Here is a 13958-nt window from a genome sequence, read left to right as displayed (position 1 = left end):
TAGTAAGTTATATTAAAAATAATCTGCTCAGTTTCAGGTATAATCAAGTTTTAAATGCATGACTCTTAAAAAATCTCATGTAACCAACTGATTACATTAGTTCAGAGAACACAAACAGTGTTTTACCTTGATAAAAATACTTGCTTTGTAATTCTTTTCTTACATGCTTTCTGAAAGAATGAAAGAAGAATCTCTACCATACAGCTGCTGTGTAAACTAGAACTTTTATCCCCAAATTGTTTATCCCCCCGTCTTTGCACACAAGTCCTTTTTTATCACCCAGCAGGTATAAGAGAAAATGATGGAGAGGTAATGATTAAGGCCATCCAAATGTACAGTAAAAGTCTAAAGGGCTGTCTTTGATGTAGGTGATCAGAAAATGCTTTGTATTCAGCTACTACTTTTGTACAGTGGTGGTCCCCAAACTGCATCTTTTCTTTCGTTTATAAATCTCTTTTCTTAAACAAAAAAACCACATACAAATGGAGCTTTAGTATTTTAACAAGTGAATCAAAACAACCATTCTGACACATCACTTGCATTCTTGTCTACAGCATGGTGGCAGCAAAACAGCAATAGAGATAAATCATGTTAAGATTTAAGTTAAAGTGAGTAATAGCACGTATACATTTCTAAAAAATACCACATTTTAAGAAGGCACTAAAGCTTCTGCTTGTGCTCCTGTAACTTTTTTAAACAAACATGAAATTATTTTTTTCATAATGGCACCTGTACTACTTGCAGCTGAACAGATACTGCAGTACTGCTCAAAACGAAGCTTTAAGTTTCAATTTTATCGTACAGATGTGCTCACTTCTGGAAGGACAAATGAAGACAAAGCAAACCAACTCCAAAATAACCCAGTAAGCTAACCTATTGTCTATAACATAGCAATGCTCCTTTTAGGAACAGAGAAGCAGCATGCACTCTCCAAACAATGTAAAAGAAATATTAATTTCAGGGATATAAGTATGAAATTATTTTAAATAAGAATTCCAAGCAGCGAACAAAGGAAAAACATAGCTGTCAATGGATAATTAACATAAGAACTGTAAAAATGTGTTTATGTTTAAAACCCTTTTCCAGGGTTGGCAGCTGTCATTTACAACAAAAGAAAGTGTGGATATTGACACATCATTTCCAAGCATATCAAAGAGTACACATTGAAGTTTTTGTGGATTTTTTAACCCACAAGGTAAAATGAAGCAGAATACATGAACTAGTAGTAATTTAAACAACCTTCAACACATATCCCCAGCTTTTTTTGGGTAGTACAGGTTTACATCTTTCAGTCTCTACTTATTTGTAACAGCTTAAAGTAAACCCTAACATAAATAATTTTACAAATAAGTACAGCCACCACAGAAATGCATGGGTTTTCAGAGATGAATAGTTCTGATGGCATCTGCCTTTTCACGGCATAATTACTGGTCCGTGCTCTCTTGCTTCACAGCAAGACAACAACAAAGCTATCACAAGAATTGGAAGAGCTACTAGTACTATCAATATGTTCAGATTGATTGCTTTGACATTTTCTTCTTCGTTCTAGGAAATAGAAAGCTTTGGATTTCAGTCCTTAATTGAATCAGAGTTTCACTCTTTGCTTTAAATCTCTTCCATTTTAACTGAGAGGTTTTCTTCATTTAGTTGACAGTTTCCATTCTGTTGCAGTTTGACTTCATCCATCCTTTGTGCATCTCTGTTTTCTACTTCTTTGTCAGTGTCTGAATTCTGATCTTCTTTAGCATGATCTTTGTCCTACCAAAGATAAAATTGTTTTACAAAAAAAAAATTTTCTTAGAGGATGACTTCCAACCAACTCTTTTACATGCCCATCTGGTCTCTTTTTTCTTTTCAAGAAAATAAGTTTCCCTTTCAATTGGCTCTCACAACCCTTTCAGATGGCTCTCACAGCCAACCATCATTCAGAAAATCATTGCTGACTTATACTCTGTCTCTATTATCAATATGCAGAGAAAAACAGAACAAGCAGCATCACGGAACCTATCAGAAACAGCTCCAGAAAAAGAAGGAAAAGGAAAAGAAAAAGAAGGGAGGAACTTTCAATAATGGCTGCTCTAGCACCACTTACTTCACTCTGCTTATCACTCCATGACACAGCTTACCTTGAAAGTTGTCATACTTTTATCAGATTTCTCCTTTCCCTCTTTTTCTTTACTACTTTTTTTCTTGGAAGTGGAGCGTTCTCTTTCTCTTCTTTCATTATTTGTATCTCTTTCTCTTTTTTTTTCTTTCTTGTTTCTGTTTAAGAAAAATTTTACAAAATCAGAATTTGATCTAACAGAAAAAAATTCAAACCATTTCACTACCAAAATGTAACAAAACCTGCTTCATAAAGACAAGGGAATTTTCTGACTGAAAAGAGCTTAAGAATGCATGTGTTCAGTACGCATGGTATCTGCAAAAAGAAAAGCAAATTAATCTGAATGTGATGAAGGTCTTTTATTGACTTGAAGCAAGCTTGCATTGTGGATAAGATTCGAAACTCTAGTTGAAAGCAGACCAAGGCTCAAATCCATGAAGGATTTTGGTATGTTCTAAATTAAAACTGAATCACATGGACCAACTGAAATCATCTGATATTAAAGGCAGTAAAACAATGAAAATAAAAGAAATATAAATTATGTCTCCTTTACTGCTCATCCACTTTTATGTCGAACATGAAACTGACCTTCTTGGAGAAGGAGTTCGTGAAGACTTTCTTTTTGTTGTTTTGGAAGTTTTAGGAGACTTGGATGGACTTCTACTTTTCCTTTTGCGCCTTTCTCTACAAGATCAAAAAATTCAAGATGATCAAACAATAAAAATAATAAACTTAGGAGCTGGATAAAAACACAAAGCTCTTAAAGCTGGAATAATGAGGTTAAGTATTCCTAAATTTAGTATTATTTATCACCACCAATACCTGAAGTGTACACAAAAAAAAAAAAAAAAAGTTTGGTTGGTTTGACAGGGGAGGCTGGAAATGGAAAACATTTTACCTATTAACAATAGAAACAAAATGAATTCACTAATCCTGTGTTAAGTAAGACTTTTTTTCAGTCCAGAAGAGAATCCAGTTGAATAGAAAGCCATATTAACACAAAAGACAACCTGAGCAATACAAACGTCAAAATGTAACCTTACAACCACTGCAATGTTATTATCACTGTTGTTTCAGCTCAATGTGACCAAAGTTTAGCTCCTAATACATGAGTCAGCATTCCTATTGGCTTATAGTCAAATGAAAAAGAATGGAAAATGAAGCTCAAGCTGCTGTCAAAATGAGAATAAATACTTTACCAGCTGTTGTTTTCCTAGCAGTCTTTGCTCACCTAACAGAACTTCATCATTTTGTAATACACTGAGGAGCTCATAGTATTTTATAGAATAGCTGTTTTACATCTATCCATGGAGCTTGCTGAAGCTGCTGTTATGATCTTGAACAGAACAAACGTTCAATACCTGGTAGCAAACATACTGAAGCATATGTTGAAGTAAAAAGCAAGCCAGTAAAATATCACACAACACAAACACAGAATTTACCTCTATCAGGTATGAGTATTTTTATCTTCAGTATTTATAAAAGGCCAAGAAATCAACAATTACATAAATTACAACAGCATATGTTCGAATATGCCTGCTATCACTATCTGGATTTACAGACCTCCTGAAGCTGCACAAGATAAAATTTCCATATTACTTTGTATGGGAAGTTCAACCTGTTTTAGTGGGAGGTGTTGCTGCCTATGGCGGGGGGTTGGAACTGGATGATCTCTGAGGTCACTTCCAACCTAAACCATTCTATGATTCTAATAAGTTTGTTTCAGTCTTCAGTAGAGAGGAAGTCTGGTCTAGACACTTGAGTAGAGAGGTGAACTGTGAACTTGTTTTAAAAAAAAAGTCAGAGTTGTGGTCAGTGGGATGGAGTCTAGTTGGAAGCAGGTTATCTAGTGGAGTCTCTCAGGGGTTGGTACTGCAAACAGCAATATTCAATATATTCATCAACAACCTGGATGAGGAAACAGAGTGCACTATCAACAAGTTTACTGATGTCAAAACTTGGTTGACACACCTGAAGGCTGTGTGGCAATTCAGAGAGACTTGGACAGGCTGGAGAGTTAGGTAGCAAAAAAATTTACAGAATTCAACAAAGACAAGTGTAGAGTCTTGCATCTGGGAAAGAACCACCCCATGTACCAGTACAGGTTGGGGGCTGACTTGCTGGAAAGCAGCTCTGGGGAGCTCTGGAGTCCTTTCAGGAAATAGGATGACCATGAGCCAGCGACATGCCTTTGTGGCCAGGCAGTCCAACGGCATCCTGGAGGGGTATGAGAAGGGGTGTGGCTAGTTGCTTGACAGATGTTCTCTTCCCCATCTACTCTGCCCTAGCAAGGCCACACAGGAAACACTGTGTCCAGTTCTGGGCCTCTCAGTTTAAGAACCTCAGGGAACTGATGCACAGAGCCACAAAGATGATTAAGGAAGCAAACATCTCCCTTATGAGAACAGGTTGAGGGAGCTGGGGCTCTTTAGGTTGGGGAAGAGGAGACTGAGGGTTGTCATCATTACTGTTTATAAATATGTGAATGGAGAGTGTGAGAAAGACAAAGCCAGACTCTCCTCAGTGATGTCTAATGACAGGACAAGGGGTAGTGGAAGCAAGCTGGAGCATCAGAGGGTCTGCGAAAACATAAGGAAAAACTTCTTCACTGTGAGGGTGACAGACCACTGGAACAGGCTACTCAAAGAGGCTGTGGTGTCCTTCACTTGAGACATTCAAAACCTACATGGTTATGTTCCTGGGTGACCTGATCTAGGTGGTCTTGCTCCAGCAAGGGGGTTGGTCTAGATGACCTTTCAAGCTTCCTTCCAATGCCTAATATTCCATGATATAACATAGCCTCAAAGTCATTGAAAAAATAACACAATCACTGTTTACTATGTAACACACACCTCACTCTGAACATCTCCGCATTTATAATCACCTTTTTTTTCAAATGAGGATACTAAAATTGATACATTATTCTGACAGTGCTCCCTCTTAGGCTACACTGAGTACATCTCTTATGTTGCTTCCCAGTGAGAAACCAAGCACCTTAGCAACTGTGTTCAGATTTCATGAACAAACAGTTGCTAGTCTGACTCTCACTTTCTGCTTTTTATATTTCAAAAAAGTACTACAGCTGTGTCTGAACAGTATTTGTTCCCAACTCTATTACATTTGCCTATACAAAGATTTTTGTACACCTGTTTAAAACTTAAGCGATACTAATACAGCAACATTTAAGAATAAACAAGCCTAAATACTTCAGTAGTGATCCTGTGTCTTTTAATCATACACAGAACTAACATTCTGTACCTATCTCCTCTGCTAGCCTGTAGATGGCTATTGGAAAAGGAAGCAGATCCTTCCCTTCCCCTGGTTTGCATCTCTTTCTTCAGCTAAGAACCACAACAAACCATAGGATTCTCGCATTTGCACACCATCCGTCAGTAAAGCAAAGGTCAGATGCAAACTAGTTTTCGGAACGTCCTAGGTGTCCTGTTCCACCTTCATCACTGAGAAGTCTGTCTTCCTCACACTCTCCCATGAAGTATTGTTGGGACTGTCCTCTTCTGTATTGATAAGATGCCCCCTCTTCTACAGGATAAACAATAGCAGCTTTCTCAGTCTCACCTTGTATGACAGATGTTCCAAACCACTCAGTTTCGTGACCCTTCACTGGACTCACTCCAGTACACCTGCTCTCTTGTAGCAAGAAGCCCAGAACTAGACAGAAACTCCAGATGTGGCCTAACATAGGTGACCATACTGCTGGCTTTATTAGCTGCAAGCAATCCCAGGTCTTTAGCTGCCAGACAATCTTTCAGCCAATTAGCTTCCATTATATATACTGGTGCAACTGACTTACTCCTGCCTGGCCGCAATACTTTGCTTTTTTCTTTGTTCCATCTCCATGAGATGCCTATCAGTCCTTTTTTTCCTGTTTGTAAATCCATATTTTAAAAAGAGTATTTCTCTAATCCTTCCTCTTCAAAATAACATTGTTCTTGTTTAGTAACATTCATACAAAGAAAAAAAAAACCTTTATATCAAAGTAGGGGTTTGTACTCTGAGTCTGCTAGAAGACACACACTAATTTTTATTAGAATTCTTAAAATTTTGAGGACTATGAGACTTTTGCTTCTGTTCAGTAAAATTATGATATGTAAAACTTTGCCCAATTCATCCAGCATTTCATTCTCATTTGGTATCTGCATTTGACATGTGTTGTTACTGAACTTCTGAGGTATTCAAAAAGTACTTTTTCCACTAAAGCTTCTAAACTTGTTAGCTACAGAACTTACAATCAATCTCAGAGCCTATTTTTTCTGTATCAAATTTATCCATACTCCCATCTAATTTAGACTCCCTCACAGGCAAAACCAGCAACTACATAAACTTGAGTATTTTCCTAATGATCCTATCAGGATCATTTAGGAACATCAGCTGTACATCTAACCAGCTTAACAAGCTATCCATAAATTCCAACTGAGACACATTCAACTTTAAAATAGTTTGTCAGCCAAGCAACACACTTGCTTTCTTCTTTTCAGCCATCCAGCTGAAGAGTGGCAAGTACCATCACCCAGCTGTGCATGAGATCTATGTACCAGCAAGCTATGCAAAAGTTACTCAGACCTTCACCAGCACAGAGATGAGCAATGTCACTTTATCAAAACTTCTGGATGACTCCAACAGAGAATCAGCTTTTTGCTGTACTCAAGGACTTTGAATATACTGTCTGGTTACAGGAAAGAAACTAAGCACCAGTACCCCAACAAGAAATTGTCTTCATAAAGGAATCATACAGAGCTGTTCAAACTAGATTCTACCTTTTTTAGAAAGATACTAATTTAGTTAGTAAGAAACATGGTAATACTGATACATAAAAACTAGGACAGTGTCACACTGAACTGAGAAGTCAAAAGAATAATGAAAAAACTTCTGAACAAACCTGCTGGAGCTACGAGATCTTCTTGAAGAGCTGTAACTTCTTGGGGGTGTTCTGGATCTCTTATCTTTCTTCTTTTTATCATCTCTCTCTTTTTCTCTTTCTCGATCCTTATCCTTATCCCCATCTTTCTCCTTTTCTTTCTCTCTGTCCTTTTCTTTGTCCCCTCCTTTGTCCTTATCTCCCTCCTTCTCCTTAATCTTCTCTCTGTCCTTCTCCCCATCTTTGTCAGTATCTTCTTTTTCCTTGTTCTGGTCCAACTCTTCCCTATCTTTTTCCTTATCTTTATCTTTCTCCTTTTCCCTGTCCTTGTCCTTATCTTTGTCTCTTTCTCTATCCCTGTCTTTGTCTCTGACTCTCTCTCGATCTTTGTTTCGCTCTTTATCTCTCTCCCTGTCCTTCTCCTTCTCCCTGTTTCTTTCTTTATCTCGCTCTCTTTCTCTGTCCTTGTCTCTGTCTCTCTCCTTCTCCTTGTCTCGGTCTCTCTCCTTTTCTTTATTTTTTTCTCTTTCTTTGACTTTGTCTCTTTTCTTGTCCCTGTGAAAAGCCAAACACAAATCCATTAACTCATATTTGAACTTTCCAACTAAAATTACAACTTTTAGTATTGATTAATTGCTTAAGTATGCATCTCTGTTTAAGCATAGTAAGTACTCCATATTTTAATTTTCCATCCTGCTCATCCTGAGTGTAAGCTTAAATAGATTGGAAAAATTTGGGAACCAATATGGAGAAGACCAAAATCAAATCAAACTGTGATCTTCAGAGTAAAGTTACTACGCTTGGACAGAAGGTATCTCTGTCTCACAGTTATGTTGTTATAATATAAATTTCCTATACTTTGTCATAAGTGAGACCAACTCTACAATCTGTACATTTTCACCTTACTTTTTAAAAGCATGTCCACATAACATGGACTGCAAATTAACCACGCCCACATGAATAATGACAGCTGAGAGAAGTATTTATTTTACAGAGGTCTCTCACATAGGTATTCTCACACGATGCTCACAGTTTTTGGTAGCCCAAAACCAATTAGGACACAGAAATAAAAACATAGAAAATTTCACCAAACAAATTACCTCAAATGTAAAGCATAGACTCTATCAAGACAACTGAATTATCTGTAACATCATTAGAATTTTGAAAATCATTGAAGAGTGTTTTACAGTAAAATGAGAAGCAAGGATAACAGAAAAATTCAGCTTCTCTGGGACAGACAGTATGATTCATGTTCACAAGAAGGATCACAGGGAAAATCAGACGATTTTCAAGTCATCAATCCAAACAAAAATTGATTAGCTTACAGCTTTGTTTCAATAGGATTACTTGGAAGTACAAGGCACTAGCTTCTAGCAGACAGAAACCTGACTCCTAGAGCTGCCTCCAAGACATATGAAAAGGAACAGTTGTTCAGAAATAGGAAAAAGTACAAGAAAAGCTGATGTCAAGAGAACCAGGCTGACAGAAGCTGGTGTGGCTATTGGTATCTATTCTAGGATTTTAAAATATTCTCAAAAAGCCTCCTTCACACACAAAACGCCCTAAGCACAGCCTCCAAATGGAAGAAGTGTTTGGCTGTATCTTTTAAACTGCTAATAAACAGGAGGCTGTTGTATCCTCTGTGGCTTGACCATAGAATCACAGAAGACCACTTTGGTTTCCACCAAATTTTGGCAAATACTTCTCCAGAAGATTCAGAGAAGGAATGTAAGATCATAAAGATGAAAGAGCATGCAATATTTGCAATAGCTCTAAGTCTCACAGTGTCTCAAGTGCCTCCCAGTTAATTTACCAGAGATTTCATTGGCTTTGCCCATTTTCAATGAGCAGATCAAGAATTCAGTAGATTCTCTAGGCAACAGTAACAGAGAATCAAAAGGATCTATAAATAAATCACAGATAACTACACAGTCTATTCCTGTTTCCACTGAGGACTCATAGCTGCAGTTCTTCCCTCAAAAACCAAGAAGCAACTGTGTAAGTTAAGTATGAATCTCATTTTAAATGAGTATGGGGAATTAGAGATGAAACAGAAAAGTACCAACACTTCTACTCATAAAGTTAGTTCCACACGTACTTTGGTTTTGTAAATATTCATAACTTTCAGTCCTCAGAAAACAGTGCTATTACTTTGTGGGAACTTCACAGTTCAAAAGTTAGATGATCAGACTCAAAAATTAATAGACTAGGGACAATATAGATATTAGAGTCTGTTCTAACACCTCATGATCACCATATAACAGATACATGCATTTGAGTCTACAGCAGTATATGGCAAATATCAGATAACTAGAGGCGTAAATAAAAGCTCATGCTTTAAACAGTCTCAGAACAAGGATCAAGTTCAGCCTGAACCCAACCTTCTCGACAGACACAGATCAAAGGAGCATCATACACTTTCTTGAGAGTTGCACGTGCTACAGAGGAAATTCCTAATCTACTGGTTGTAGTCTAGACGTTAAAAAGAACAAACCTTATTTTCAGTTAGCTTGTAAGTATAAATGGAGACCAGACTCAAAATGTTTAAGTATCTCAACATGGTGGTTTAGCCTCCATAGGGATCAAATGAGCTACTATACACAAAATCCCAGTGAAAACTATTATACTCGGTATGAAGTTTTATTTTTATTTGGTTTGTCCCAAAAACAGCGTAAGGATGGGCAAGTTTTCTTTTTTTCCAAAACTCTGTACTGTGTGTTAAGAACAGTATAATTTCTTAGGAACCAGACTCACCGAGAACGAGAGCGACTTCTTGATTTTCGCCTTTCCCTAGACCTAGACCGTTTTTTCAGAGGGCTTCTAGATCTGCGTCTGTCCTTGTGTCTTGAGAGTGATCTGTTGCCAGATCTACTTCTACATGAACAATACCAGAAGAAAATAACTTTCAGATTATGAAGTTCCAATATTAAAGTAAGTCAATGCACAAAGGAAAAAGACCATACATCTTGCCTCACCACATGAAATTAAACAGTTACTGCTCCTACCAACATTTTTGCAAATACCAACACTTTATGCTCTGTAAAAGGTGTACATGTCCTCCTTTATAACAATGTACTACTTATGTAATGTCCATGTTTCATAATAACCTCCACAAATGTTCTGGAAAACAAATCACATTTGGATAGCTGTCTTTAGTAAATTAAATGCACTGTATTTTAGTAAAGTCAATTCCTAGCAGCTTGCCAAAATACTTTCTTTATTTTACTTTACTTCTTTTCGAAGCCAAATTGCTTATTGCAGACTGGGTCACTGAAGGAAGGCTTTCACTGGACTCTCTGCTTTATGCTTCAGCTTTACAGTTTAAAGAAATCAAACTAAAAAAATTTTAAAAAAATATCCAGTAGCCATGATTCAGCATTTAGACAAGTTACCTTTTCAGTCAAAAGCTGGATTTCAACTATAAGAATTCTCAGGAGAGGAAGAGGCATTTACTGTATTGGTAAATGATCAGTGCAAATAATGTGAGGATACTCTAAAAAAAAAAATTCCACTTGAAGTCTTCTGATAACCATATATAATACAGTTGCAGACTTGGTTAAGAAATTAAGACTTTTTTAAATTACTGTATTATTTTTCAAATATATTCCCCATTTTTTAAATACTGCTTAAGTAAGGGGAAACAAACAGCTGAATTTGAGCAAGATTCAAACCCCACCATCATTGGATATTTTGCCCAAGAGGCAGAAGTACAGTGATGTTTAACTTAATGAAGCCAAAAAAGGCCATGTCTATTACTCAAGACTGAAGAAGGTGGTATAAAAAAATAGCAGCTGCACTTGTCTTCCACAGCTCAAGACAGTTTTGCTCTGCTGATCGGTGCAAAAACACTAACTACAATGCAAATTAACTACAGCTGAGTCAGAATAGAACTTGAACAAATATTACATCATAGAGGTTAAAATTCATGTGATTTATAAAACAGACAAGAAGTAGACAAGATAGTTTACTCTTAGTGATTAACTTCTCAACAGATCAGACTGTCCTATTTTCAGCACATTCTCAAAACTGACAGCAGCATTTAAAACACCTCAAACAATAAAATGATAGCGATCAACAGTTGTTTAAAGCACCATTCTTCCACAAGTTAAAATTTTAAGTTTATCTTCCAAAAACCCATTTGGCTTGTGTCAATACAAAGTAATACTGAGATTACGGCAGTGTTACACAAGACAAAGACTATTTTCCAGCTCTGAGTTAGAGAAACAAGCAGTAAGTGACCAAATCCATCTTCTTGCTTAAAAACGTACCCTATATTAGATAACGCACACTGTGGTGTCTTGCTATTGCAAAATCGAAGCCTGCACTTACTTCATATTTGTTTGGTAGCATTAATAACTCACTCTGGTCAGTTTTTCTTTATCTAAAAGAATTCTAGTTGCTATGTTAAAAGATGCTTTCAAATACACACCAAGATTATTTTGATCCTTAATGTAGCCAACTATGTTTGATTATACAAATGCTCAGAAAATATTTGTGACATTGAAAAAATCTGAACCACTTCAAGAAGCATTAAGTCTCACACAGCAAGACTACATCATTACTGGAAAAAAATATTTAATGGGTATACTTTAAGGGTGATCTAGTAATTTTATTTCATCTCATATTCCAAAGCCTGCTTCAGAACTGAACAAATTTTGCACAGCAAACAAGACCTGAAAAATAAAAACTGTCCCTAAAGCATTTTTTATGCTTTTTAAAATTATGATTTTACATTTACAATACAGTAAATAATAATACATTTATCAACTTGGTATTTACAAGCTCATGACAACAGGAATATCAGCCAGCAGATGATCAGGGTGCTAACAGGAAACTACCAGTATTTTGTAGATTGAGTATGTTAAGCGTTGCTCTTTAAAATACAGCTCACAAAATTGTATTATGCTATATGGCACAGAATGTGTTGTGAAAACATAGAAATAATTAATGCTTCATGGCACAAATTGCCTCTTAGTGTGTCTAAACTGAAAGTAATTCTGAAAACATTTATCATTTAGAGGGAAAGAGATGAAGTTCCTGGTTACTCTGATCTGCTCAGTTTAAGTTAGTAATCTTTTCCACAGGGATACTTAAATCCTAAGAAAGATATTTCACTAACTATTACCACTAAATAAACTCCATTATGATACACAGACTGCACTGGGCTGGAAGGGACCCTCAAAAGCCATCTTCCAACTCCTCTACAGTTGAGCAGGGACACCAACTGGATCAGGCTGCCCAGGGTTGCACTGAGCCTAAATGATCTCTTAAGCCAAAATAAAAGCCATACTTACCTGTGTTTTGAGTGTGACCTTTTCCTTCTAGATCGGGATTTTGAGCTAGACCTGGATTCTGAACGAGAATGGGAACGAGATCGACCGCCTTTTCTTTCACTGCTCTTTCCAGACTCTGAGAGGAAAAAACCACTTTGCAGTGTAAGCTCAGAACATTTAAAGATCCCAGTTAACAATCTGGCACAAGTGGAATGTACCACACATAGTGCAATGGGCCTACTCTTTGCATATCTTCCTTCTTTGCAAATATCCTTCAGAAACATCCAAGAAAGTCATTGCATATACTCGTTGAGTGCAGCCATCCTGCAGCAGTACACATAAACCAGATAATTATAAACAGCTAGCTCTGTTAGCAATAGGATTTATGTTGCTGCCACAATGCACAAGATCACAACATGTTCTCCTCTTGATCATGATTTAACATAACAACCCTTTTTTCTTATAACCTGAGAAGAATAGATTAAGTTTAGAGAGTATAACTTCAAAAACAAACATAAAATGGAAGTACTTTCTACACTTTTAGATATTTCAAGCTCTGTACAAGTATTACTTCCTCGTTGGAACAGAGTGAGTAGTTTTAACAAAAGGCCAGGAAGTTAATGAGAATCTTAACAGTGACCTCACCAGATCTTGCTTCAGACTCCAAAAAGATAGATATTGTGCTGCTGAGAAAATGTTAGAGCTATTTTTCTTGCAACCCGAAAAAACAACAGAAAATATTCACCCACAAGCCCCCAAAACACCCATCAAGATTCTGCACAATCTAACTTACTTCAGACAATGCCTGTGTTTTTTATAAGAAAAATAACAAAATCTGACTAATGAAAGCAAACAGAAGGATCTCAACAGCAAGTTAAAAACAAATTGGTTTTTTTACGCCCTGATTTTGAAATTAAAATCAGCATAAATTATCAGTGTAACATCTCTCTAAACTCTTAACCCATAGCCACCTGCCTCGTTGACCTGGCACCTCAGTGGTAACAGGGATCAGGGAACAAATCTGGATGATAAAAGGTCCTTTACAGTATGTTAGGTTTTATCCCAGATTCATCTGCTGATCCTGTTTGCTATGAGGATGAACACAGTCTTGAGCCATCAGGAAAACAGAACAGAGACAAAATTAAACCTCCTGCAGGTAAGGAAAGCATAGTGTTACTGATGTCCAAATCACGCTAGCTTTCCCTTAGCATGAAGCTATGGCACTAATGAGAGTAAAATAAAATATAAAGCATTTTCTTTCAGAAGTTTGTAAGTACTTGGAACTTAAAAAGCACCAAAAATTAAGTATCAATTACTTATCAATTAGAATTAATTTCCTGATGTTTAGAATCTGCACCTGGAAATAAGATGATCACATTAAAAAACTCCACTGTTTTGCACAAACACAATTTCGATTATTTTCATTTTTCCCCTAACACAGGTTCATCTTTTCCTGTGTTTGAAAGCATGTGCTTTTACATATTTTTATGTGTCTGTACCATGGTATGCAAAGAATAGGTCTGTTACGTAACAAACACAAATACACCTACCTGGCTCAATAGCAGCAGATATGAAAGACTGAGCTTCCCTTACTCTCTTCATCACCTCTTCCAGTTCCTTGGCAGCAGCTTGTGGTGTCATTTCTGGAGGCTTCACTATTGCATTATTGGAGTGATTTATTCTAAATTAAAGAAAAAAAAAACTT

General features: G+C 36.7%; 1 protein-coding gene across 2 annotated transcripts in view; it reads right to left on the bottom strand.

Annotated features, from left to right (window-relative positions):
* Positions 1-483: 483 nt before the first annotated feature.
* Positions 484-13958, bottom strand: part of SREK1 (splicing regulatory glutamic acid and lysine rich protein 1) — a 33391-nt gene continuing 19916 nt past the window's right edge. For both annotated transcript variants that reach the window (XM_064140584.1, XM_064140585.1), the window contains 7 exons: positions 13804-13934; positions 12275-12389; positions 9735-9854; positions 7002-7535; positions 2693-2788; positions 2127-2262; positions 484-1758 (listed from right to left, as the gene is read on the bottom strand). In XM_064140584.1, coding sequence (XP_063996654.1) covers positions 1606-1758; positions 2127-2262; positions 2693-2788; positions 7002-7535; positions 9735-9854; positions 12275-12389; positions 13804-13934 — 1285 coding nt within the window. In that variant the 3' untranslated portion in view covers positions 484-1605. The remainder of the gene's footprint in view (positions 1759-2126; positions 2263-2692; positions 2789-7001; positions 7536-9734; positions 9855-12274; positions 12390-13803; positions 13935-13958) is intronic.

The sequence above is a fragment of the Pogoniulus pusillus genome, chromosome Z, assembly GCF_015220805.1.
Source record: "Pogoniulus pusillus isolate bPogPus1 chromosome Z, bPogPus1.pri, whole genome shotgun sequence".
Taxonomy (NCBI): Eukaryota; Metazoa; Chordata; class Aves; order Piciformes; family Lybiidae; genus Pogoniulus; species Pogoniulus pusillus.
This window is presented reverse-complemented; position numbering and strand designations above follow the sequence as displayed.